This window comes from Lutjanus erythropterus, chromosome 23, assembly GCF_056507025.1.
Source record: "Lutjanus erythropterus isolate fLutEry1 chromosome 23, fLutEry1.hap2, whole genome shotgun sequence".
Classification (NCBI taxonomy): Eukaryota; Metazoa; Chordata; class Actinopteri; order Lutjaniformes; family Lutjanidae; genus Lutjanus; species Lutjanus erythropterus.
Genome location: NC_139339.1, coordinates 3115158 through 3143136, shown reverse-complemented (window position 1 = coordinate 3143136; position 27979 = coordinate 3115158). Strand labels below are relative to the sequence as shown.

At 40.8% G+C, this 27979-nt stretch overlaps 1 protein-coding gene across 1 annotated transcript; it reads left to right on the top strand.

Annotated features, from left to right (window-relative positions):
• Positions 1-8469: 8469 nt before the first annotated feature.
• On the top strand, positions 8470-26339 carry otud4 (OTU deubiquitinase 4). The gene is made up of 21 exons (XM_084712941.1): positions 8470-8859; positions 9272-9355; positions 14349-14399; positions 14502-14548; positions 14974-15046; positions 15871-15952; positions 17158-17320; positions 17965-18007; positions 18195-18303; positions 18794-18858; positions 18956-19050; positions 19377-19471; positions 19602-19764; positions 19908-20040; positions 20674-20748; positions 21026-21962; positions 22642-23418; positions 23591-23631; positions 23803-24469; positions 24692-24768; positions 25116-26339. The coding sequence occupies exons 1-21, from the start codon at positions 8719-8721 to the stop codon at positions 25587-25589; spliced, it is 4392 nt and encodes a 1463-aa protein (XP_084569067.1). The 5' UTR covers positions 8470-8718; the 3' UTR covers positions 25590-26339.
• Positions 26340-27979: the final 1640 nt, after the last annotated feature.

The following is a 27979-nucleotide window of genomic DNA, read 5'->3' as shown; positions in this document are numbered from 1 at the left end:
TAATATTTGTGTTGTATATTGATAATGTATTTGTGTTTACATAACTACATGAGGCTCCTGAGAGTCGAAAATGTCTTAATTTAAAGTTGCACTAAATGTAATTTTGCTGAGACTAAAAAAAAGTCATGTTAGAAAGCGTTAAGCCTTTTTTAACACTCTTCACAAAAACAGGAAGTCCATCGTTTACTCAACTTTGTTTTATCCAACTTATCCAGCAGGTCTTGTGTCACTTCCTGTTCGCGTGGGCGGGGCCAAAGACTCTGAACAGCTAAACGAAGTGTCTAAAATGAGTATTATTTATGTTTTTACGGAGGCGGTCATGTGTCGCACTTTAACAATAACTTAACATCACTCTGAAAAGCTGCGTTTTTCTGGCCTCTCAAGTTTCGAGCTTGTGTCACCGCTGACCACGCCCACTTTCACTGATTATGTCAGCGGTGATGTCACAGTGTCCCGGAGTACACCTGTATGTCACAGCAGCAGGCTGAGAAAAATTAGCTTCTTAGCTACACTCGTAGAAATAAGGGTTCTGAGAGGGTTCTTCCTGAAGAGCTGAGGTTCTACCCAGAACCATCTGCCTCTAAAGAACCCCCCCTTTTTTTTTTTTTTGAAGAGGGATTTTATCAAACGTTACTAAGAAGAACCATTTTCATCCAAACAACCCTTTCTGGAAGACAGAGTTCTTCAATGAATGTTTAAAACCTTGAAGAACTCTTTGTCAAGTGTTCCCTGTGCTACAATTTATAATTTTGGAATGTAAAAGGGTTCTCAGGTGAACCCCCTAAGTGGGTTCTAGATGAAACCATTGGAATATAAAAAGGTTCTTGGGAGAACCCCCTGGGAGATTTCCAAATGAAATCCCTGAAATATAAAAGTGTTTTTGGCAGAACGCTCTGGGTGGGTTCTAGATAAAACCCATGGAATATAAAAAGGTTTGTTGTAGAAGCCCCTACGTGGGTTCTAGATAAAATCCTTGGACCAAAAAGAGTTCTTGGTAGAACACCCTGGGTGGGTTCGAGATTTCTGGATGGAGCCTTTCACAGATGGTTCTAAATATAACCCTCTGTGTCTGGGGTTTTGGTAGAACTCTCTGAAAAGGTTCCAATGGCCATTTATAAAATGTTCTACCTGGAACCAAAATGGGTTCTCCTATGCCAAGCTGAACAACCTTTATTTCTGAGAGTGTAACTCCAGCACCTGTACATCTAAACTGCAGTGTTGATTAATGTGCACTGTCCCTAATAAATAAATAAATAAATAAATAAATAAATAAGTAAATAAGTAAATAAATAAATAATTTGAGGTCACAGAGACGATTTTCAGGGTTTGTTAAGTTACTCTGTTAAAGTTGGGACTTTTGTTGTGGTGAATGTTTCATTACCTCTGCTGCACACTCAGTTGGAAAAGACGTAAAACAACTAAAAGTGAAGTAGAGACAGAAGCTAGCTGGCTAACATTAAGACCGTTTACTCCTTCAGCATCAATTTTATCAAAGTCAACTCTATTTTATATTTTTCCATTTTTTTATTTACAGCTTTCAGTTTCACAATTACAAATATCTTACATACAAAACACTACAGGGAAAATAAAACACTAAGTAGAACACAAACAGAACAAAAAAGGCCCCATGTTCTCTGATTTGTAATCAATTTTCTGTATTTATCACTCTTATTGCTTGATTTTAACTGTGATCTATATAGTGTCTTCTTAGTAGGCTATAATTAATTCTCCAAACCGCCAACCTCTTCGCTAACAAGCTAACGTTTAGTTCAAGTTGGGCGGAAGAGCTAACGAGTTGGTTAGCTAGCTTCCTTGCTAGCTAACTGAAATCTTTGCACATTATAACAAATAAAGGTTTAATAAAATCACATCTTTTTATTGTTTTTTATTGTGGTGTGTTAGTAAAAACTTACAGGTGTATCTAACTTGTTTAATTATTAATAACAGAATGGTACTTTTCCACCACCAGGCTTCTTGTCTGCACCACCTGTCTGTAACTTAGTCGTGTTAAACTTAAAACGAGAGTTAGCGGCTCGTTATACTGAGGAAGCTAAGCTACGAAAACAATGGCAGCACAATAAAGGTTAATTTATGGTTGTTGTGGTGTGTGTGGAGTTAGCAGCAGAACCATTTTATGATAAATACAGCAGCTGCGTCGTCAATCCATGTGTGCAGGTCATCAGCTGTCAGTTTGTGCAAATACTTCCTAAGTAACCACAGCAACCACCAGCCAATCATAGACTTGGAACCGACTGTCGTTTGCAGAGGCCTCCGTGGAGCTTCATATTTTGACCGGAACACTGGACACATCGCGGTAACCATAAATTACTTAAACAGATGATCACGCAGAGATGTACGGCTACAGATACGGGCGCTTCAAAAACGCCGTGGCAAAGACAAAACAGCTGGAGCGCCTGTGGAGTGGGGCTGCGTTCACAACTCAGCAAGGTCTGCTCTGATTAAACTGACACACCGTGTGACTCCTTACATTGTGCTGAAAAGCTGAGAATATTTTAACTTTTATGCACATTTAAAAACTGTGTTGCGCAGTTCAAAAGAGGATCGCATGCCAGGCGCGCCGTACCACAAAACAATGTTCTTTTGCTGATGATGCAGTTCTAGTGGTGTGTCTCAGTGAGATCGCCCTGAACTGCGGCCACAGAAAAGAAACAGCGCTGTAACCGAGTGTCTTGTTTGCCTCGACAAGTTTGATAAGACAATAATACACAGGAAACAGACGTAACGCTGGTGCAACAACAGCTTCGCCTGTATTCTCCCACAAGTCAAAAACGGCAACTCTGAGGGGACAAACTACCTCAAATACAGAGGGCAGGGTTTTCTTTGGGAGTCGAAGTGGGCGTGTCATATTCTACAGGTCGTCGAGCTTTGTGTGGCGCCCTCTGTTGATGAAATATTTGAGTACAATGGCTGAAATGCAGGCTGGTTCACAAGAGAGCACCAAGGTTCCATGAATCTTGAGCAGAACTGGTTCAAGAACCCGAGCTAACACGATGGAAAAGGGCCTTAAGTGACTCATGTTTGGCGTGACGACGTTTAATATCCTCAACAAGTTCTGTAGTCTCATTTAGCAACTTGTTAGCAGCTGCCTATTTAAGACATGTAAAAGTCGAGCCTTTAATGATCTATTTAATGTTGTAGAACAAAGCATGAAAATCTTTTACGCTTGTTTTAACCACAGAACGTTTTACAGGCATCTAGATGAGGGAACCAGAGGTGCTAATATGCTAATTCATCTCCTCATTTTAGCAGCACTCTGTAACTGAAAATAAACACCAAAGCCAAAATACGAAAGGTGTCTGACCAAGTTGCTTATTTTATGCATCAGGGATGAGAAAAGGCTATAATTTAAGTTAGCTAGCAAGGAAGCTAGCTAATCAACTTCTTAGCATTAGCTTGTTTGAGAAGGGGATAGTGGTTTGTAGAATCCAAATAGTTTTGTAAAACCAGAAAACAATTTGCACATTATAACAAATAAAAGTTTAATATTGTGGCCTGTTATTAAAGATTTATTAAGTTTAATCTAACTTATTTAATGATTAATAATGTTGCACACTGTAGGCTAGCTGAAGACGTGCAGTGGAGGTAATCAGGTAATGACGGGAACAGATCTCAACGGCGTTAAAACTCCCACAAACCACACAGAGCAGCTTTACTACAAAACCCTGCACTTAACGTGTCGCTTTAACGTGAGATGTATCTCCGATCAATGGTGCTAGACTCTGCAGAGCCTGAGAGCTGAGTTCTGTTTCATTTTAAAACTTTATTTTAACCACAAAAACACTCAGAGAAGAAGCATGAAGTACATCCACCCTCTGAGGCTCCTCATCATCTCACTCTTCTTACATGATTTGCTTGATTTTATTTTATTTTTCTCTGCTGTATCCTGTTACTGTTTGCTGCTGCGATGATCAATAAAGTTTAATTTCATCTGACTCACGTCTACTCACACCTCGTCTTTACTCGAGTGTTCTCACGTTCCGGAGAGCGGCGAGATCATGTTACAGTGAAGAGTGGGCGTTAAAGGAACCTAACGTGTTTACTGCTGCACAGATCTTACTCACTGTGAGTAGTAGAACCGCTCACTGGTACTACTACGCTCTGAAAAATACATACACCAGCTAGAACCATAAAGGTTCTTTGTTTTGTCCTCACAGAAGAACCCTTTTTGGTTTCTGGTAGAGCCCTATGTAAAGATTCCACTGAGAGTTCTGCCTGGAATCTAACGTAAAGGTTTATACCTAGAACCATCTGTTTCACCCAAAATCCCCTGTGAGAGGTTCTGCAGAGAACCCTTCTATGGTGCAGTGGTTCCACCCAGAACCCTCACTGGGGATTCACTATAGAACCCTATTACCTTCTAAGGATACTAACAAGAACCCACCCAGGGAATTCTACCAAGAACCTTTTAATATTACAAGGATCTTATCCACAACAAACCAAGGGGGTTCTACCAAGAACTTGTTTATCCCAAGGTTTTAATCATGACTAACCAAGGGGGTTCTACTGAGAACCTTTTCATATTCTAAGGGTTTTATCCTAAACACTACCAAGAACCTTTTTGTATTCTAAGGATTATATCTAGAACCAACCAAAGGGTACTCTACAAGGAACATTCTTATATTATAAAGGTTTCATATTGAAGACACTTAGAGGGTTGTACCAAGAACATTTTTATATACCATGGGTTTTATTCAGAACCAACCAAAGGTTCTACTGAGAACCTTTTAATATCGCAAAGGTTTCAGCACAGACAGACTCAAGGGGTTCTACTGAGAATATTTTGATATCCTAAGGCTTTTCTTAACAGAACCCTTAGTCTTACAACCACCTCTTTCTTTATAAACGGGTTCTACAGAAGCAGCTAGTTCTGGGTAGGACCTCTGCCCTTCAGGAACCCTTGTGGAACCCTTATTTATAAGCGTATTATTAAATACTACGGTTCTGTAATGTTGATCGGTCAGATTTGGATGAGAAACGAGAGAAGAACTGAGACTTTAAGAGGCGTTTCAGAGAGAAATCAGGGATGAAGGTCACACACCACACTCACCAAACGAGTGGGAGGATAAGTGTCAATCGCCATGGGTCCTGTCCCCTCCTCAGCGGTTGCCACGGTTACCTGGCATGTTGTAGGTCTCCATGGCGGCAAGAAGGAGGCCTGTCCATTGGCTGGGAGCAGCTCGGGGCTCGGCGAATCGTCAGGCAGCGGGGAGGGCAAAGAAACACAGGCGCACAAAGGTCATTATTAGATTTTTGGTAAATGGCATTATAGGAGAGGAGAGGAGGAGGAGGAGGAGGAGGAGGAGGAGGAGAGTGGAGGAAGATAGAGATGTGAAGGAGGAGGCGGAGGTGAAGAAGAAGAGTGAGAAAGACGCCAAGAGGAGGAGGAGGAGGAGGAGGGGGAGGAAGATAGAGATGTGAAGGAGGAGGCGGAGGTGAAGAAGAAGAGCGAGAAAGACACCAAAAGGAGGAGGAGGTAAAAAGGAGACAAAGAACAGGTGAAGATGAGGTCAAAAGGATAGAAAAGTAAGACAGGAGGAGGAGTTGATGGAGGGGAGACAATCACTTTCTTCTCTTGGTCAAAAGGTCAAAGGTCAAGGCCTGATCGAGGAAGATTCCATTAGATCTGCTCGTCTGTTTTGACATTTTCCAGACAGTATGTCAGTTAAAGGGACAGTCAGCTGCGATTATTATGGATATCATGTCAGTGTTAAATGTTCTGTACGTTTATGAAGACAAAAACAAACGTAAAGCATCTGACATCAGCAGAAAAATCACCAGAAACAGGAAAAAGAAAACACATTTCTTCTTTTTTTAATTTGTCACGTTTCCAATCAGCTCATATTTCCTTTGAACATACAAATACTAAGAAAAAAAACCCATTATATTTAATGTGTATTTGATGCTAACTCTTTTTAAATATGACAAAATCATTTTTTTTATTGTGGTGGTAAAGTCATATTGTAATGGAAATTACAATAATACCAGTGTTATAAATGCATTTCAGTTGCTTTTATCGCTTAAAATGATGTACATTAAATCAAACAACATATTATTTAACTTTTAGCTCGCGGCCATGCTAGCAGCTGGTTTCAGCACTGCACTGCTAGGGCTAAATGCTAACATGCACATGCTAACATGCTCACAATGTTAATGTCAACCAGATACAATGTTTACTATGTCCACCATCTTAGTTTAGCATGTTAGCATGCTAGCATTTGATAGCACTAAATGTACAGCTGAGGCTGATGAGAATGTCAGACAGTTAGAGAGCTGGCGACCCCTGCTGGTGAAGTTTTAGCGTGTTCGTATTCAGCATGCTAATTTGCAATAAGACACTTATTATGACTGAATAAAAGAAGTAGGATGAAGAATAGAGGATGAGCTGAACCCACATCAGTGGTCACACGTGCACGCAGTGTTAGCCAACACCCAGCGTCTGTGTGCCTCTTTGCACTCTGCAGGACTAAAAATCAATAGTGTGACAGGAAGAGATGGAGAAAGAGAGGGATGAGGAGAGGAAGAAGAGTTTAACTGAACCACAGAAGGATGGAGAAAAGAAAGGATGGAGGCGCCACAGAAGCACTGATGGAAGAGAAAGAAGCTGAAGTCATGGATGGATATCTGAATGGGCCAAGTGTTGGAGGAAGTACTCAGATCCTTTACTTGAGTAAAAGTACTAATGTCACAGTGTAAAAATACTGCAGGCGCTGTAAACCTAAAAGTACATCAAAGTAAGCATCATCAGGAATCTGTACTTGAAAACATTAAAATTAAAAGTACTCAGGGCAGAAAAATGTCCCCTGTGAGTTTATATTAATAAATTATGCAATACAATACGATATCCTAGAGGAAAATGTTTCTCTCAATTGTCTTTTCTTTGTCTTGTGAGAGATTTTTATTTTGAACTCACTATTTCTACACAGGCTGGATAAAGACAAGATCTTATTCTGAACTTTTCCTAAAGTCTTTCCATTTCACTTTAGGGGAATAACTGGCAGCCTGGATATATTAACATTTTATTCAGTAACTATACCATTTCTGTTCTTCTGCACCTTTTTTTTTTTTTTTCATTAAAGTCTATTTCCGCTCCCCTCATTGTGTGCAGCATGATGCTGACCGCGGTGGGCGGAGTCCTGCGGAGTCCTGCAGTGTTTGTTTCCTCTCATCCTGCACGTGGAGGGAGTGGAGCTCAGGGTGACGCGGGATTTTCCCCGCGTGTGACAGTCCACCTGTCCCACAAAACAAACAAAGCCTAACGTGTGAAACACACACAGGGTGGCGGTGGTTTCACTCATTATGTGTTCCTGTTAAAATGCGTCCTTTATCTAATTATTGTTTGTCTGTGAACGCTATTACAAGTAGGCAAGGCTTTTATTTTGAAAGGACATCCGGGGGTCGTGCATGACTGACAGAGAGGGTTTTATTTAAAAAAAAAAAAAAAAAAAGAAATCACAGAAGATATATTTTATTTTCTCGATGGAAATTTGTTTCGTATTGAAAGGTCTGACTAGTTATTTTTTCTCGTGGTGGGTGACCAAATTTATGTTTTATCAGAAATATGTTTTACTGCTTTGAAATGACCTCATGATTAAATGTTTATTTTATTTCTGCTATATATTTTTTCATTTATACTAGATGTCAAAGCTACCTATGGATTCCCTGAATATTTCTTACAATAAAACAACCCGCCACCCTTTGGAGTGTCATAAAAATAACAAATCTGAAAAAAAAAGGGGGAAATATAGTAATTAATAAAACAATGAATAAGTAAGTACAAAATATATAAATTATTATATATAAATATAATATATAAATTATATATAAATAAATAATATTAAATAAGTACATTAAAAATGTGGCAACATAAAAACAAAAGCAATATGGAACAGCAAAAGAGAGGGAAAACAGTAGCTTGTATGCACAGATGAAATAAATATTTTCTTGAAATATACAAATATACAATAATAAACAAATAAATACAAAATAAATACACATTGTTATGATTATTGTTTTATAGTTTGTTATTTTTGACTGTATATTTCCACATTTATTCATTCTTTCTTTTTTCTCTATTTATATTTACACATATATTTACTTACTTGTTCTTTTTGTTTGTTTCTCCTTCCTTGTTTTTCATTTGTTTTCTTATTCTTTTACATGTTTATTATTTTTTATGACATCCTGTGATTTCCCTTTACTGACCGTTCCCTGGCACTCTGTTTCCTCTTTCTGTTTCTTAAAGTTTTTAATGTTACTATTTGACTTGCACTTATATCGTTTAAGAAAGGAAGAAACGTTTTATTTTATTTAGACCTTTATTTTGCTAGATAAACAGGAAATGCTGTGTCACCGTGTCTAGCTTGACACCGCAGAAGAAGAAGGGGGCGTGTTGCTAGCTGTTAGCCTGCGTGCTAACTGTGAGCTAGCTAAAGTTGACTGTAATACTTTCACTTTCTGACAGTCAAGAATACGCTCTCTGGGATGAGCAGAGCTTACGGGAAAACGAAACTAGACACGGCCATTGTTGGCTTTGACACTCGTTAGACCATAGATGTAGATATTTAACACTCTTAAGAGGTGATATTGACAACTTGTAGCCGTTGGAGGCTAAAAGATTTAACCGTTAAACGTCAAGACGGTGAAACACGCAGGTAGCGTCAGTTCAGCAGCTAGCTTTAGCGGCTAGCCCCCGCTAGCATGGACGGCGGCGGAAGCATGCAGAGTAATGAGGAGCGGAGTGCTGAGAAATTAATGGATGACTACCTCAAATCACTTGGTCTGCATCGGAAAAAGATCGCCAAAGACGGGTCGTGTTTGTTTCGGGCCGTCGCAGAGCAGGTAAAGTGATACAACTGAAGAAAAAGCTAAGTTTCTAACTGTCACTGAGCACAGGTGACAGACTGGGCTTGGTCTGTTTGTTGTGCTGAAGCAGGCTAGCAAGTATCTAACTAATGTTAATGTTAGCCGGATTTAAGTTAGCTTCAGTGACTATGCTTTCAGAGGAGTTTAGACACTAAAGGTGAACATTTATAAACTTTACGCTGCCAAACAAATACATTTATAACTTTTCTAAATGGAGTTTTGAATGTAACGTAGATGAAGTGTTATGGATTCAGACACAGAGTACAAGTTTTAAAACAGGTTGAACACGTTATGGAAATGACATAGTTTTTATATATTATGTCTATACTAGCAGTGCGATACTAACTTTTATTGTGCGTTTGTTGCTGTGACCTTTGACCCCGCCCAGGTGCTGCATTGCCAAAGCCTTCATACTGAAGTTCGAGCCAAATGTGTGGAGTTCCTGAAGAAGAACAGAGAGGTCTACGAGGCGGTATGTGCACTATGTTTACAAGCAACACTAATTTTCCCCTGTTTTTCAGAATATGACAGTAGCATGAATTTGATTAGGATTAAACAATTAAAATAGGATATTATTTTATTAGTGCCACAGCAGGGACTTTTACAGTGTAACAGCAGCAAAGTGAATAACAAAAACATAAAGAGGCAACAGATAAAATATAAAAATAGAAGCAAGAGGAGATATTAAAAATGTGTGTCAAATATGTGTCACAGTGTTTAACTTGACGCTATAGAACACAGTTTCATTATAAATAGTTTTGAAAGGATAAAGCACTGGTATGGCAGTTTTACTGTACTCTTAACTATATTAGTGTGTTTCACGCAGTACAGAGAGATTTTAAGAACAGATAACAAGCAAACAAATACAAAATAACACAAAACCTTTTTTCAAGTATTACTACTCCTTGTAACATCTGCCATCCAACTTAATATGCTGACTATCATTTTGTACTTGTTTGCTGACTTTTAACCTAACCTTACCTTGGACCTGAATTATGTCCATATAATTTCAGTTGCACTTTCATTTTTACCAAATCTTCTGCTTCACTGTATGAACTGTAGTGAATTGAAGTGTCTGGCTGCACTTGCATCTGCAGAGTTAATGTGATTTATGAGAAAAAGTGAAATGTGCTAATATTCACATTTTAGGAGCATTCTTATGACAGGTATGTCCACAGCACATTCAGAATAAGTGTCTCAGTTGTGGTTTTTACCACAGTTTGTGACACTCAGCCTCTTGCCTCTTTACAGTCAGCTCTGTCCGTGTAAACAAACCAACTCCCCAAAAGTTTGCAGGGGGAGTTGCATTTAGGCAGCATTTAGGCACTGCAGGTTTTAGTAAATTGCTCTAACAGGAGGAAATAAAGGGGAAAATATTATAGAATCCCAACAGAATTAAACCCCTTTTAAACTGGGCAAAAAACCCACCAGCACCCTCTATTATCTGGCTTTTTTCTTCAGTGAGAAAGGCTGCATCTGGCATTTACTCCTGGGTCAAAAATGTCTTAATAAATCTTTAATTTAACTTGTTTAATTTAACTTGTTTAAACCTGCAGAAACAAGTCCACCACCAGTGTAAAACTTTGAATAAAAAAAATATTATTTTGATGCAATGAAGCCAGATGTTCCACGTTTCCAGAATCGGACGTGTACATGGCTGCATGTAAACAGGAATATTAATTTTCATCAGCCATGTAAGCAGTTTAATAGAGATGTTGTTTTTTTCTGAATAAGGGCAAATAACAGAACATTTCGTTAACTTGACACCAAACAGTCCAATTAGGACTGCACCATTACTTACAAAGAACTTATGATCATACATCTGTGTGATAAATGATGAGGATTCACACATTTCTCTTGTATTCACGTCACGCTGCGTTCACGTGTTGACCTATTTGCTTTGGAACAATCCCAGTTGCTGTATCAGTCACCCACAATGCAAAGCAAAACATGCTGTTAGTTCAGTATTCACTTATACAGCTCAACCAGTGCTCTCTCATAACTCTCCCTCATTCACAGCGCTGTGCTGTCAGGCCCGGTTACTATAGTAACCTGATACGACACATGTCATACAAGCAGGAAGGAGGCAGTCAGAAATAGATTAGCCAGCTCACTCAGAGAAGTCGGAACCAAAGTAAGAAAATGAGAAAGGGTGAGAGTGATTAGGTGCTCATGCTGAAAAAAGGAACACATTCTTGTGTGTGGAACTTTTTCAGGTTCAAACTTGACGAGTAGTCTTGGACGGTATCTATTTTATCATACCTTACTAACATCTCATTGGGGTATACAGTGTATGAAGGTGTTTGTGTAAAAAACAGCAAGCAGAAACGTAGAAACTGAGTTGCTGGCGGAAGAAGTCATTTTAGCATGAATAACATCGTCTTGCCAACAATTCTGTGTGTCTAATACACAGTTAGCCTACTTAGAGAAGTTTTGCTGAGTTTAAACACTCATTATTTCCCCCAGGATTTTGCAGGCTGTTTTTGGGATTGGGCCTGATTTCACGGCAGCTTTTCTAAAAAAAATTGCGATGCATGTTGCAATGTTTTTAGGCTTTTTTAGCAATGAAATTGTGGGAGCAAGTGAGAATTGCTAAAGAAAGTTCTGATTTTCTATTTTATATAGCTTTGACAAATTGTTCTTTTCAGTACCTGTGACGAAAAATATAAATGCAAGAAATTGGTGAACAAGAAAACTGGCTGGGTTCATTGAGACTGACATGTATGATGTCAAATTTGCGGAAAAGTTTTGGACAAAAGTGCAACGCCGTGCAGAATTCATGGTGATTGGTTGGTTGCAGCCTCCTGCAGGGACTGACATCTTTCATAGATTCTTGCGGGCTGATGATGTGGAAAATAAACTGCTTCTGTAGGTAGAAGAAGTTATCTCATGATAAAGTTACGTGTAAATATATTTGCGAGTCCCGAGTTCAGCAGTATGAATATGAGACTGAGAGCAGAAATGACCAGCCAGTTATTTCTCTTCTACCTGCACAGAAAATAATTATTCTATTTGGGTAAGTTCCTATTTCAATAAATGCATTTCATTTAGGGCTAATTTTATCAAACTCACAACATGGCTTTCTGCAGTTTTCAAATCACAGGTGGTGTAATATTTGTTAAAGACGAAATGTGTATCAAAAACTTTTAAATGAATGAGATTCTACAGACTTAAAAAAAAAACATCTTCACTTGGTATTTTGGTCCCTGCAAAAAAAAACACAACAAAACCACATCACACAGTCTCAGCCGTCAGACCACACAAATCTCAACAACGCAAAAGTTACACACTGCATCGCCATAACCACCGCCTCATTGAAGTTCATCGCTTTGACTAAATGTTCCTGAAGTTTTTCTTTGTTACAAGAGACTTTTAAGTTTTAAGTCAAACACTTGATATGCTGAGTCATCTGTTTAAAGCTCTGTCTAGAGAGCAAGCGTCTCAGACATGTTTTTTGTGCAGTCACTCCCAGAGACTGGGTCAGGATCCACAGGTGGGTCACAAGAAGTTTTATTGCATCAAATAAATAAAAGACTTTGGACGACATTTTGTAAATCTAAGATTTATATCTGCAGTACACTTTTTACTGATAAGAGGAGAAAAAGATTAGAGCCTGTTTATTCTGCCTACATGCTCTTATTTTGTGTTTATGAAGCAAGCTAAGTGTCTATTTTCCTGATTAAAGGAAATAAAAACAATAAGTTGTCCTGTTAACGCAGCCTACATGCATTTATTTCTCTTTTAAAGTATTTAACGTGTTTATGTTTTCAATAACATGCATCAATATTAGGGCTGCAAATAATGATTATTGCAATTGCCACATAGTCTATTGATTATTTTTTCGATTAATCGATTGGTTGTTTGGTCTATAAAATGTCTGTCAGTGTTTCCCAAAGGCCAGGATGACATTCTCAAATGTCTCGTTTTGTCTCAAAGATACTCAGTTTACTGTCATAAAGAAGTAAAGAAAAAGAGAAAATATTGACTTTTAAGAAGCTGAAATCAGAGAAATTTACTGTTTTTCTCAAATGAAATGATCAAAATAGTTGTATTAGTTCAATCTGAAGTGGAATATTATATTTTGCCAAATAACAAAAGCACACACATCTTCATTTGGACATCAGATACTTTTGGAGAATATTGTGCAAGATGAAACCTCAGAGAGAGAAATGTAAAGCTCATGAATGACTGTGAAGCTGTGGGGTGAGACAGCAGGTTTTGCTTCTCTGTTTTCATAACTGAGCTCGAACTGAACTGAAACCAAAAGTTTTTTTATGATGCAGACTCACTGTGCCTTATTGTAGCAGGGTTGCTGTAGAACTGCATCTCCCAGCATGCCGTTGTGCACCAGGGCAGGCTGGGCAGGGCTGTGACCTGGCTGTAATCAGTCTGATCAGGGTGTTCAGGTGGATTAATGTGGTTGCCGGGCAAACTAGTTTTTAACACGAGGTGTGTTACTTCTACCTTCTTGTAGCTGCATTGCATTCTGGTCTTTTTTGACTTCCTGAAAGTGTGGAAATGTGTCTCTGCCTCTTCTTCAATTCAGTTAATTTCCCCCTTTATGTTAAATGTCCTTCTTCTACTCGCACACAAAAAGCTGCCCTTCATGTTCAGATTGTTGTAATATTTTCTGCAGTCAGACTTCACTGAAGCTGTGTGTAAAATGATCCAGATGTGGCATCCTGGTGTCCATGCTGTCCCTGTTATCATAAAACAGATCACCGAATTACAGCCAGATATAAATATTATTCAGCTGCACATTATTTGTTTTATCATCGGTTGATCAGCCTGCCATCACCAACAAATCCCACAAAAAGACCTGCTCTGATGCAGATGTTTTGTAACAAAACATAAAGGCACTGATGTGGTGTCGTTCAGTAACATACAGCAAACCTCCTCCAGAACAGTTTCGCGGCTGGAAAAATCCAAAATACAAGTCGAGTTTTTCGGGCGACTTTAAAAAACATCCTGCTGATGAAGAAAATTAACTGATCAGACGCAAACTGTACATGGAGAGAAATAAGAAGGCGGTGTGTGTGTGTGTGTGTGTGTGTGTGTGTGTGTGTGTGTGTGTGTGTGTGTGTGTGTGTGTGTGTGTGTGTGTGCGTGCCCAGTGAGAGGTGTGTGTGTTGAGAAAAGAACAGAAGGGAGAAGCAAGATGAGCAGATTAAAGAAGTTTGTGAGTAAACACTAAAATAAGGCCGAGAATTAAGTAGAACTAAAATTGTTATCTTAATTTAGTGCCTAACATCTGTCTGTCTCTTGATCAAAGTCTATTAAATACTCGTCCATGTAAGCGAACAGCACAGGCTCTCGTCACATGGTTATGATGTACTGTACCACTTTGGGTAGGTTTTTTCAACATACGTGTGTTTACATCCCTGCTTTAAGGCGTGAACCTCAAAGCCAACTTGTGACTCAAAACGGTAACTTTGTCCCTCGTCTCTTTCTGTTCTGTGTTGCAGTTCATTGAAGGTGACTTTGAGGAGTATCTGTACAAGCTTCAGGACCCGCAGGTACAACAGAATTAACGGTTCACCCCCTTTTGTTTTTGTCCATTTTCTGTTGTAAGTTATTGCAAATTGTTTGTGATATTTACTTTTATCTCTGTTTTTCAGCAATGGGTAGGAGAGGTGGAGATCAACGCGCTGGCTGTCATCTACAAGTAAGAAAATGATGATTTCCTTCTTCAGAACGATCATATTTAACATGTTCTTGGGACGGTGATTTTATTTTCGGGGGAAAAGCTGTCACTGTAAATGTGCCAGAGACTAATTTTCAGCTGTTGTCCCTCAGATAGATGTGAAGTCAGCCATTAAAACAACAATAAAAACACACAACGTGTAAAATTAGAAGCAGGAGAAAACAAACATGAAGCAGCTGAACAGGATAAAAGGTTTAAAGGAATAAGAGAGTTAATATAAAACACTGTTGAGCGCCGGCAGTTACAGTTTGAAGAAGAATCTTCCTCCTTTTTTCTTCAACTGGGTTCAGATGTCCATGAGTCATCGAGGTTACGTCATCAAACTTTTCCCACATGTTACCCCTTTTTTTTCTCACTGTATATTTTGCCTCTTTGTGTCTCTGTAGGAGGGACTTTCTGATCTACCAGGACCCCGGCAAACCAGCCGTCAACATCACAGACAACGGCTTCAAGGACAAGGTGAGACTGAGCAGCGCAAGTTCTACTCAAACCTTTTCTTTCACCCTGTTCCCACCACTGGATCAATAAATTCACTTTCTTGTTAGGCAGCGGAGACTAATTTTATTTTTCCAGTCAGAGTGGATCCCAGACTTTTTAAAAGATACTACAGATGTCAGGAGTTTTGGTGCAAGTGTTTAAAATTTAAATATTGGAGTCATTAAATTACCTTTATGTTAAGACTGGATCGCACCAACAAAACGTAGTTCTACTCAAAATCTTAATCAGAGTGCTGTCACACAAATAAAAAATAAATTACATTTAGAAGATCCAAGTTTACTGATGTAAAGTGAGATAATTAATCAAAAATGGAAATTAAAATAAATAAAAAATAAATTTGTGTTCTGTTGTGACCTAGCAAGTATAAAAGAGGTGTGGAAACCTTCAGCTGCTCTGTAGTCCTTAACAAAGTGTTTACCAGGCTGCTAAAAACTTAATGAAATGTTATGGTAACAAGATGTCATGCTGCTGGCTCACTAGCTTAAAAGTTAACCAAACGGCACATTGTTTGCTAGCTATCTAACAAATCACGTTGACAAAACATAGCATTGTTTGCTCGCTAGCTAAAAAGTTGACAAAGCATTACATTGTTTTCTCGATAGCTAGAAAAGTTGACAAAACATTACATCATTTGCTAGCTAGCTAAAAAGATACAAGTTGTTACATTGTTTGATTGGTAGCTTACAGGTAACAAGACGATATGTTGTTTGCTTGCTACCTTAAAAGAAACTCTGTCACTCTGAACTTTAAAGTCTACTAACTTTAGTGTGTTTTTTGTGTCTCAGGTGCAGTTGTGTTTTCTGAACGGGAATCACTACGACAGCATTTATCCCGTCAACCACATCAAGAACGCTGCTGTCTGCCAGTGTGAGTGTTTGTGCTTCAGTTCATCCGTACAGATGTTTGTTAAACTGAGACTCTGGACACAATCCCATCTGTGTCACGTCAGAATGAACACAACTCTCACTCTACACCATGAATAAAAACATGTTTCACATCTCCAAAAAGTAACAGGATGTGAATCCTCCCACAGAGATGAGCCTCATGATGAGTTTTGACCTGTTTTAGGTTTTAAAATGATGCTGCCAGGTGACTTTTTTCTATCAGTGAATCTCTGCAGGGTTTGATGATGTAGTGACATGAAGAACTTACAAGTTTTGTCATAGTCTTCATACTGTTAAAACTTAATAACAACCAGGACCACTTTATGGTGAGTGTCGGGATATTTCAGTATAAAATTACATGTACAATGCTGCCCCACAAAGGCAGAGAGCAGGAACTACAACAGAGACATGAAGAAAAAAAGAGTTTAATGTGTCAGGCTGGACAGCAGACTGTAAAACAGTTTGTAATGCTCTTATTTTATATATATATATATATATATATATATATATATATATATATTTTTAGGCTGATTATTATTATCATCATAGAACCCACACAGAACCTAAACCTTCAGAATACAGTCACTCTGTCTTTGGATAATCTTCACTGAATACTCAGAGAAACTGCAGCATCAGTACCAACAATCACTCAGCTTTCTGATCCACTTGAACAAGTTTGTTTTAAAAATATTAACTTTAATTTGATTTAATTCTACCGAGAACCCTTCCCCTGGCACGTTCTACTTCTTTCCCCTCAGGTTTTATCTAGAACCCACCAGAGGTTTCTACTGAGAACCAGCCTGCTTAAAACTTCAGAAAAATCACACATTCAACTTCAATATTCTAATGAGAAACTCCAGGAAACGGGGAGCGTTTACATGCTTAATAAATCATAAATCAAGCATGTACATGCTTGATTTATGAAGTGCAGCTTCACTACATTACCCACGATTCACCACCAGTCATATGTTGACACTAGAACCAGCTGCTGTTTATACTCAACACCACTGAAACCTTGATAAAAAGACTTTGATTTAAAAGAACTGGTGAGAAAGTCAGGTTATGGCAGGTTATAACTAAATGTACGGGTTATAATGTTTTGCCTTCGTCGTGCAGAGTGATTTCCTTCAGCGTTTGTGTGTCCCAGCATCCTTTGTGCTCATTAGTGACTGTGTGTGTCTCCTGCAGCCATCCTGTTCGAGCTGCTGTATGACGGCGTGTTTAAAGTCGACCGCAGCTGTCTGGGTGCGTGCCAGCGGATCCCGCGAGCCTCTGATCTCCTGAGTGACGACAACATGAACGCCTGCGCCAGCAGCGACGAGTCCGACCTGGACTCAGGCGAGCCGCTCTGGTAGGAAAACTGTTAAAACATCCTAATTCGGTTTAATATTTCTTTGCCTACGTGTGTGATGATGTGAGCAGAATCTGAATCAGGACGGAGGCTGAAAGATTTGAATTAGAGCTGCAAATATTAGTTAATCAATCAATTAACAGCTGTGAAATTGATTGGCAACTATTTTGAGTCGTTTTCTAAGAAAAGATACCCAAATTCTCTGATTTCAGCTTCTTAAAAGTGAATATTTTCTGGTTTCTTTGCTTCTCTCTGACAGTAAACTGAATATCTTTGGGTTGTGGAAAAACTGATCAACTTTTTACTATTTTCTAACAATTTATTGACTAAACAACTAATTGATTAATCAAGAAAATGATCAACAGAGTGATCGATTTGTTGAAACCCTAGATTTAGCCACTTGTGAACAACTGCCTTTATTAAGACACGAAACAGCTTCAAAGTTCAGAAGTCGGTGTTTACTGACGTATTTTAAGTTGTAAAACAAAACATGAAAATCCCCTCTGAGTTTGTTATTTATTTTCTCTTTTTAAAATGTTTTATTTATCAGGTGTTTTCTTGCTTTACAAAACTTACTAAGATGTTTTTAAAACACACATATTCAATCTGTTATACATATAATATTGTGTGTGTTTTATGTGCAGGGTTGAAAATGGAACGAGCACGACGACTACAAGACACAGCAGGGTAACACACACACACACACACACACACACACACACACACACACACACATACACACTCTCACTCTCAAACAAATATTATCACGTTCAACCACAAAGGCAGTTCAGCAGGTAAGTTCAGGAGCTTGATATCACTGAATGTGTGTGTGTGTGTGTGTGTGTGTGTGTGTGTGTGTGTGTGTTTGCCTCAGGGCCGTGGGCGTGGCCGTTACCTGTCGTTATCTGACCGGGTGAGACGTTCACTGAACCCGACTCTGTTCAGAAACATCGAGTACGACGTCTGGCACAAGACTAAGAGAGGTGACGCACACTGACAGAGGAAACACACTGAATAAACTTTATTAACACGACTTCTGCCGAAACAAAATATAAATATAAATATAAAGACAAGGAAATATAGAGGATAAATAAAATAAGTGACATTATATACAAACATGTTGGCAGCAGCAAAGTTTAGTCATATATGTAAACTGTATACGACAATGATATTTAATATGATTAAGTAATGATGTGTTGTCTCTGTTCATATAGAAACATAATATATAATGTAATTACAATTAAAATGTTAACATAATGTGTGATACAGAATATAAGGTGAAATATAGCAGTACTGGATAACTTCATACAGTATATATACATAAAGTTCAGTGTGTATCTATAAATCAGTCCATTGGTGAGTAGTATGAACAGTGTGTTTAAAGCAAACATTACCACTGTTAAATAATAAATCACAGAAATCATTTAAAACAAGTGAATTTATACATTTTAAAATTTTTATTTTATCTTTCAGCCCAACAGAAGATGGATTATTGCATCGCTGCTGGGATGCAGTTCACTGCAGGAGACCGCTGTCAGGTGTGTGTGTGATGTGTTCAGTGTCCTCAGTTAAACTCCGTTTCCTCAAATGTGTGTTTTCACATTATTTGTGTGTGCGTCCGTGCGTCATCTGTAGGTTCGTATTGATGGACGGAACTACAACGCAAATATCAAGGAGGTTCCTCCCAACAACGGCCCTGTGACAGTTTACGTTGAAGAACTGGGCAGGAGGTAGGAACACACACACACACACACACACACACACACACACACACACACACACACACACACACACACACACACACACACACACACACACACACACACACACACACACACACACACAGTAGTATTAAGATTCTTTACTTGAGTAAAAGTACTGTCCTGCATTTAAAACTTTATTGAGGTAAAATTAAGTATAATCAGTATTAAAGGTGCTACATATGACATTTACCATAGAGGTCGCTGTAGACCTCCAGCATCTCAGACCAATTCAATTATCAAAATGGTCGGCAGTTAATTTTTTTGAATAATCAACTTTGTGTCTGTGTGTGTAGGCAGGTTCCTCTGTGGAACCTTCGTCCTCCAAATGATGAGAACAGCTGGAGTACTGTGGTCAACAGAGACAAGAGGATCAGCAACGGACACGGAGGTGGTACATTCTCTCTCACACACACACACACACACACACACACACACACACACACACACTCTCTCTCTGACACACACTCTTACAAGTTGTTGAAGAGAACTGACTGAAACTTTGTGTGTCTCCCTCTCAGAGTGGGAGGAGAGGGGTAGAGGCAGAGGCAGGGGGAAGCACCTCCCAGCATCCTCCTCTGTTTCCCAGGCGACAGCTCCGGGCTCCAGTGGGCGTGTGCAGAAGCAGCACTCCTGGCCCCCGCAGGCGAACACAGAGGAGCAGGGAGGAGCGAAAGCCAACAGGTCAGTGCTTCAGTTCGTCCACCAGGTACCACAGTTCATCATTTACCTCCTTCATGTGTTTTTATTTTGACTTTCCTGACACTGAGACACAGTTCTGTAGTAAATATTAATGTTTAAACAACCTCATTACATTTCTTTCACAGGAAGTCAGTGAGCTCGGTGGAGGCTGCGTTCGGTCTGACGGAGGAGCAGCGTTTGGCCAAAGAGGAGGAGGAGAGGAACGTGGCGCTGGTGGAGATCCAGCTCAGAGATGAGCACAGCTTCCCTGCCCTCGGGGTGAGTTAAGAGGAGGATGTTTACTCCATGATGTGTCCTCACTGGTTACAGACACACCTGCAGACATTATTACATGAGATGACTGCATTAAAGGGATAGTTCCTGTTTTTTGAAGTGTAGTCATATCAGGCACTTACCTACAGTAGATGGTGGTTGACACACCCCCATTTTAGAGAAGCATCAGGAATACTGATGTAAGAAGCTAAACAATGTTCTGCACTGTGTTTTTTCTGAAGGGAAATCACAGTTTATATGTGGCAAATTTCAATCTCCAGAAAACCACCAGACTCTGCTGACAGAACACAGGAGTTGCTGGTCTTTCGCTGCCTAGATCTGTTAGTTTGTGTGTGTTATTGTGAGATTCTGGGGTTTTAAAAGGCCAGTTTGGATTCACTGAAGTTGCACAATAAAACACACTAAAACATTGAAGTAAAGGTTGTCCAGCAGCTCCTGAGTTCTGCGAGATAAAATTACAGATTTTGCTGAAGGAGTCTGGTTGGCTTTGTCTCATATAATTGCGATTTCCCATCAGAAGCGACTGTCCTCCTGAATTTATTCAAAGATTTTGTCTGTGTTTCAGGATGTGTTGGTCTTTTTATGAACATGTTTTTTGTTTTGCTCTTCGACCCTCAGACTCAGCCTGGGCCGCAGGGCGATGGAGGGAGGAAGAAGGGAGGAGAGAAGAAAAAATCCCAGAGAAACAAGACGGTTAGTTTGTTCATCGTTTCTTTATTCACCGCTAACAAATGTGACAGTTTAGCCAGTGGTTAGTTGCATGTTGAAACCTGATGTACTTTACACTTAACAAGCCTGTATTTTATTGTTTTCAGATGTGTAATGTGTGTCGGCCCAGTTTGCTTTTAGATCATCAGGACAATATAACCAACATTCACAAAACAATATAAAAGATGTAATGCCAAGAATTATGTAGAATACATAACAACACTAATGACACTTTACTATTTCTTCTTTGTTGCTTTTCTAGAAGAGTCCAGTTGAAGACATCAGAGCGCCGTCTCCTTCTGGCGAAAGACCCAAATCCACCACCCCGCCTCTTCGAGCCACTTCTGCTGCTGCTGCTGCACCATCTACAGATACTACTACACCCTCTAACCCCACCCCTCCTGCTGCAAAACCTCCTGCTGCTCCGTCTGCAAACTCTGACTCCAGTCCTGCCTGCCTGAGCTCGATCAAGGCTTCATCACCTGACGTAACAACTGCTGCTGCTCAAGCTGCAGCATCCATCCCCACCTCCACCTGTGCTGCCCCGCCTGCTAAAACAAACGCACCGTCTTATGTTTTAGCAGCCAGAGATCCATCGAGTTCTCCTCCTGCTGCTCCGTCTGCAAACTCTGACTCCAGTCCTGCCTGGATGAACTCGCTCAAGGCTCCTTCACCTGATGTAAACATGGATGCCACTGTTGCTACAGCCGCAGCATCAGTCTCCGCCTCCACCTCTGCTGCCCTGACTGCTAAAACAAACGCACCATCTAATGCTTTAGCAAGTTCTTCACCTCCTGCTGCTGTTAGTAGCACGAAGCCTCCTGTGACGGGTGTAGCCGTGCCTCCCTCCGTTCCATCCTCTGCCTCCCTCATTTCCCACCTCCCCCCTGCTCTCCCTGCTGCTTCATCACCTCCAACACCCCACACCCTCTCCTCATCCTCTCCTCCCCCCTCCTCTACCTCGACTGCCTCACCTCCTCCGTCTTCCTCACTTCCTCCTCCCACCTTCATCGCTCCCATCGCTCCCTCTCCGGCTGCTGCGCAGGGCTTCATCCCCCGCTCCAGCCCGCCTCTCGCCTCTCTCCACCACTCCCCCAGTCCACCACCCTCCTCCTCAGTCCAGAACTCTTCCTCGTCCTCTGTGATGCATCATGTTGCTCCCACCCATGAGGCTCCACCAGTTTCAGCACAAACTCCAAGTAAGAAATTTTAATCTCAACTTCACACAACTGTTTCTGACAGTTTTCATTACTTTTGATTCTCAGTGTGTAAAAATCCGGCGCTCTGTTTTACAAACTGTATCTGTCCTCCTGAATTTGTTTATAACCACAATGCAAAGATTTAGTGTTACAGGATGTAAACCAAATATCATTTCCTTCATAGCAACCAAACTCCATTTACAAAAGCTGTGTTTTTATGTTACATATCACAGAAGTCGATGGTCTGTCTTTGGCTTGATCGATCAGATTGTTTGTGTTACTGTGTGACTTCGGTGTTTTAAAAGGTTAGCTCGGATTCACTGAAGTCTCAAAATAACACAAACAAACTACCCGATGAAGGCAGTGGTAGCTCAGCAACTCCTGTCGTCTGCAAGGAAAAATTACTGAATTTTTCAATGGAGTCTGGTTGGTTTGTAGAGAGTGAGATTTGGTTTATGTAACAGTGGTTTTCGTTCATAAAATGCTGTGTGACAGCAAAGAAAACTGGTGAAAATGTTATAAATATAGCGCACACTAAAACTGATATTTTTAGGTTTCTTATACAACCTTTAATAATTAATAATTTAATTTCCCTTTAATGCATCTGATTGTTCTGTGGAGTTATTTAATAATAATGTCCAGAAAAGAATTATATAAAGGCACTTCTCTCTTGCTTCAGGTATTGGAGGAACCTTGACTGCACCTCAAACCTTCCACAGCCTGGCGTCTCTGTCCCACATCCATTCTCAGGTGTCTCAGAGCCACGTCTCTGTGTCCCAGACCCAAAACCTGGACCAGACCCAGACTTCTCTGCCTTCAAACCAAATCGTGATTCCTCAGTTGCAGGCCGAGGCCCAGTCCTCTGTCCCTCAGTCTGCTGTCTCTCAACCCTCTGTCCCTCAGCCATCTGTCTCTCAGTCCTGTCCTCTTCACCTGCAGCACCAGCCTCAGTCTCACACTGAAGTGACCTCCCTGCCACAGACCCAAATCCATCCATCTGTCCCCCATGTCCAGCCCCAGTCCCAGTCTCAGTCTGAGGTGGTCCAGGTGCCTCACACCTCTCAGGCCTCACTTCCTGTCTCTGTGCAGCCCCATCCTCACCTCCACGTCCATCCAGCTCAGCCTCCTCACCCCTCCCAGCTCCCGCATCCTGCCCTGTCTCTCTCCACCTCCCCGACTCACCCCTCCCTGCAACCCCAGACCTCCGACACCCAGAATCCAACAGAGGCTCTGCCCCCTCCACCCCTGCACACCCAGCCTAACTCTCAGCCTCAGCAGTCACATCCTCCTCACCCCTCTCATCACCCCCCACCAATCCCAGGAGCCGTCCCTCTGCAGCAGCTGTCCCAGCTCTACCAGGACCCCCTGTATCCGGGGTTCCCCCAGGGGGAGAAGGGCGACGTGGTTCCGCCTCCGCTCATGTCCTCCAACAAGTCAGGGGACGACCTGCCCCAAGGTGAGCTGCAGTTTCAAACCGCAACTAATGTTTATCCTGGTTTTTTGTCAATTAATTGCATTAGTTACTTAAAAAGTTCTTGTAAAATCCTCAAGAACCTCAAACAAGTCTTGGAGACACCAGCTGTGTTATTTGACCAACATTTTGTGATGTTTTGTGCTTTCCTCCGCAGATGTCAACATCTTGAGGTTTTTCTTCAACTTGGGTGTCAAGGTAAGAGACACATTTAGCTCTTTTATCAAAAGAGAAAATCTAAAATAAAGCCACACTGCATCACTGTCGTGTTTCATGTACAACATAAACTGATAAATGGATTCTTAAAATAAAATTTTCATTTGTGCCAAAAGCAGAAAAGAACTGACATTTACCTTCTCTTTCCTCCAGGCCTACACCAATCCCTATTTCCCTCCCTACTTATACCTCCTCCCCCTCCAGCAGGCCCACACCATACACCCCAAGCTCCCCTCCCGCTCTCCATCCCCAACACCTACCCCTACCCCCCCCTATCCTCCATTCAACCCCCCCACTCGGCACCAGGAGGCGTACCCCCACCCCCAGTACCCTCCGACTTCAGCATCATTACCGCCACAGTTCGACCACCAAGCTCCCCTCACTGAACCCCCCCATCCCAGTGATCCCTCCTTCAACCAGGCCGGGTACCCCATCACCCAGCCTCCGCCCCACAGGGTCTCCTGGCAAGACACCCAGATACCCCCACCCAGAAACCCCAGTTTCCCAGTGCGGTATCCGACTCCAAGCCCAGCATTTCCAGTCCCCCCACAGTTGTCTCAGGGCTACCACCCAGGTCAAGGCCCGGGGCACCAACTGTACCCCCCGAGCGTGTCTCCGTACCCCCCCACCTCACTGGGGTATCCATCTCTGCCTGCCCATGAAGAGCACCAGGTGAGCCAGGGGGTGATGGAGCAGCGTCAGCCCACCAACGGGGACATGATGCGTGGCCAAGGGCCCAGCAGAGTCCCAGGTCCTGCTGGTGCTGCTGCTAACTTGGCTAATGCTAACAACAACAGAACCATGGTGGCATCTGGTTTTTGTACGTATTGTTTTTATTATTCATGTCTAAAATAAAACATTATGAAATTTTTCACACTTGCACAAAAAGATCAAGCTTTAAATAATTACCAGATAGCCTACAGGAATATTTGGCAGTGAAGTATTTAAATTCCAAGTGGTTACTGTTTTTTGCCACCAGGGGGAGACGACGTTCAAAATGTCTCGATGCAGCTTTTACCAGCAGGTTTTTCTTTCCCTTCAGCCTACAAGAAGGAGCACGGAGACAGTCTGAGTGGAACGGTGCTGCTGCTGGATCCACCACTCAACAACAAACCCATAGTACGGAACACACACACACACACACACACACACACACACACACACACACACACACACACACACACACACACACACACACACACACACACACAGAACTGATGTATTCATCTCCACTGCATAGTTACAGTGATGTATAAACAGTAGTTGCAGTTGTATATTAACATTAGTAGCAGTAGTATATCAGCAGTAGTAATAGTAGTTGCAGTGGTATATTAACAGTACTACCAGTACTTGCAGTAGTATATCAGCAATAGTTGTAATAGTATATTAGCAGTAGCTGTAGTAGTTGCAGTGTTATGTTAACTCGATTTAATACAACTGTAAACTTATGTCTGTGTCCCTCTCAGCACGTTCCAAATCCTGCCATGAAGGATGTCCCTGTCTCCATGACAACCATGAAGACCAGCAGCATCCCAACATTCAACATCATCTCCAAGACGACCGTCCCTGGCGACAGCAACCACCACTCTTCTCGGGGTTACCGGGGCCACCAAAAGCCACTTTACCCCACCAACACGTACGTCCCACTGGGGGCACCAGAGCCCAGTCAGGTGGGTTTCCTGGCAAACGTTGCCATGGAAGCGCCTCTGTCCGTCGGCTGCAACACAGAAGACGACTGGGATGAGCAGATGGGATATAAACCGCCAACCTCGAACTACCGAGGGCAGAGGAGAAACAGAGGAGGAGGGGGGAGAGGGCGCGGAGGCCATGAACCAGGAAGGGGGGGACCCAGGAGGAGACATGGAGGCGAGCCAGGGGTGGGGTTTGGGCAGTATAGCACCTTCCACAGGGGGAGGGGCCGTGAGAGAGGAGGATACTAGCTCTCAGCCAATGAGAGGAGAGGACACAGGAAGGTGTTTTTTGTTTTCTGTTCTCCCCCAGGCTTGTTTGGTTTCTGCTTCTTTTTCCCACCTTTTTCTCTCGTACAATCATTTTTTTTCACACCACCTGGAAATCTGATTGGTGGATAAGATTGATTCCATATTGAAAATGGATGTTCGAGCCAATCAGTTCGATCAGTCGTTTCACCGCTGCTGTGTCTTCACCTGCATTTTGCTGTTAGTTGGAAAATATGAAACTCCATCCATGTATTTCGATGTGTCGAAATGCTTCAGCTCGTTACTGAAACAGGAACACTATCAGATTTTCTCGTTATTAGCTCTTTAGCATAACATGTTAGCGAGTGCAGGTTTACATGTGATTTTACATTTCTCAGCAGTTAAATCACACATTGATGTATGGATTTAAAGAATCAACCTGAAAGTGTGTTTTGAGGAAGAAACATGTTCAGAGTAGAGCTGCATAGATTTTGCCGCCATGTTGATGTGACGTTTTCTGAATTTTGATTGGATGTGACATCGCACTGCAAGGAAAAGTTGTGACATTTTTTGGTAAATTTTGGCTTTCGTGTTGAGTGCTAGATGGGCAGATCACTCTCACATCTGTATGCTAATTTTGAAGCTGCAGCTGGTTAGCTTAGCATAAAGACTAAATGAGAGGAAATAGCTAGTTTAGTTTTTCAATTTTCATGTGTGGATTGTTACTTTTCAGCAAAACCAAGCAAAAACTGAGATGTAAAAACAACAATTTGTGGTCTTGTTGTATGTTGTGTGCTGGGCTTGCTGCCTCTAAATTCCAGTCTTTGTGCTAAGCTAAGCTAATCTTCTGGTTATAGCTACATATTTACAAACTATGAGTGGTATCAATTCTTTGATCCAACAACATTTGCCAAAAAAAGAACTATTTCTTTGGTAGTCAAAGTTCAGACTCTTTAGCATCATAGCTTAGCATGTCCACGAAGCTTCAGACCTTTCAACAAAAAAGCAACAAGCATCAACTAAGTTTAGTGAGCAGCGAACAAGTTTTAAATGGACAAAGGATTAAATCTTATATCACAACACATAATTTGAGCTTTTCAGCTTTAAGAGTTGAACTGCTGCTGTAAATCTATAGTACACACACATATACATATATATATATATATATAAAGGACTCTGGTTTAAAGAGTCAGAAGACAGAGCTGAACTTGAACTCTTTCAAAGCTGTGTACTTTCTTTTTTTTTTTTTTTTTAAATTGCTGCTGGTTTCATGTCCCCTCCCTTTGTGTTTTTCTGTCTTTGATCACACGTGTTCCACTCAGAAAGCTGTAGAGATTCAGTGCCTTACGTTTGCTACTTTTTACCGACTTTATTTCTTCTTCGTCTTCAGAGTTTGGGAAACACTGCTGTACAGAACAGAGGCTTTTGTTGTCTGTGTTTGGATTTTTCTATGCGGTTGAATAAATAAAAACTTTGGTTCAGATGGTGCCAATTCTCTTGGTTTTCTGGTTAAATCAGATTTTCCAGCTGGTCAGTTTGTGCCTCTTGTATGATCACATTTGAGTCACATTCACATTCTTTACTTCAGCAGAAGTACAGATACTTGTTTTTAAAAAAAACTGGTAAAAGTAGAAGTACTGATTGAACTTTATTGCAGTAAAAGTGAAAAAGTAAAGGCTCTGAAATGTACTTGGTATAGAAGTAAAAAGTTGTCTGAAGGACATTTCTACTGACTGTTTCTGTGCAAAGTTAACTGAATATCACCTTTCCCCTCAGTCTCCCTCTGTTTTGTCCAGTTACACGATCTTTTTCATTTTGTAACATCGTTTTTTTGTCGTCTTTGTCATCTTGTAGCATCTTTTACGTTGTCCGTCTTTTTTGTCTTGTAACATCCTTTGTCTTCTGTACTTTTTTGTCTGACTTTCTCGTAACATTTTTATGTTATTTCTTACTTTTTTGTTTTGTAAAATCTTTGTCTTGTTACATTTTTCATCTTGTAGAATCTTTTATGTCCTTTCTTGTCTTTTTCATCCTTTAACGTGTTTTACATCATTCTTGTTACATCCTTTTGTCTTGTTCAGCTTTTTGGTTTTGTTCTTTTTTTGTCTTCGAACATAATTTTAGGGTCCTGTTCCGCCTTCTTCGCTTTCTTACAGCTGTTTTACAGCGAGCAGGACCTGATTCTGTTCCTTCTGTGCTGCAGTGAGAATAGAATTTGATTATGTGTTTGCTGCATTCACACCTGTTGTAAATACACGCAATCTGCGACCGTTGTAACATATTTTGGATGCTGCCCAGCATACGTGCTGCATGCAGTGTAAATAGCTCAGTTTTTGTCTTTTTCCGTTTTTCTTGTTGCTCTTTTCTGTCTTTTACATAATTTTCTGTCTTGT

Coding starts and splice junctions, on each gene's coding strand:
- otud4 (XM_084712941.1), top strand. CDS start 8,719: ATGGACGGCGGCGGAAGCATGCAGAGTAATGAGGAGCGGAGTGCTGAG. Junction 20,041..20,673: donor ACAGCTTCCCTGCCCTCGGG/GTGAGTTAAGAG, acceptor TTCGACCCTCAG/ACTCAGCCTGGGCCGCAGGG. Junction 24,470..24,691: donor CATGGTGGCATCTGGTTTTT/GTACGTATTGTT, acceptor CTTTCCCTTCAG/CCTACAAGAAGGAGCACGGA.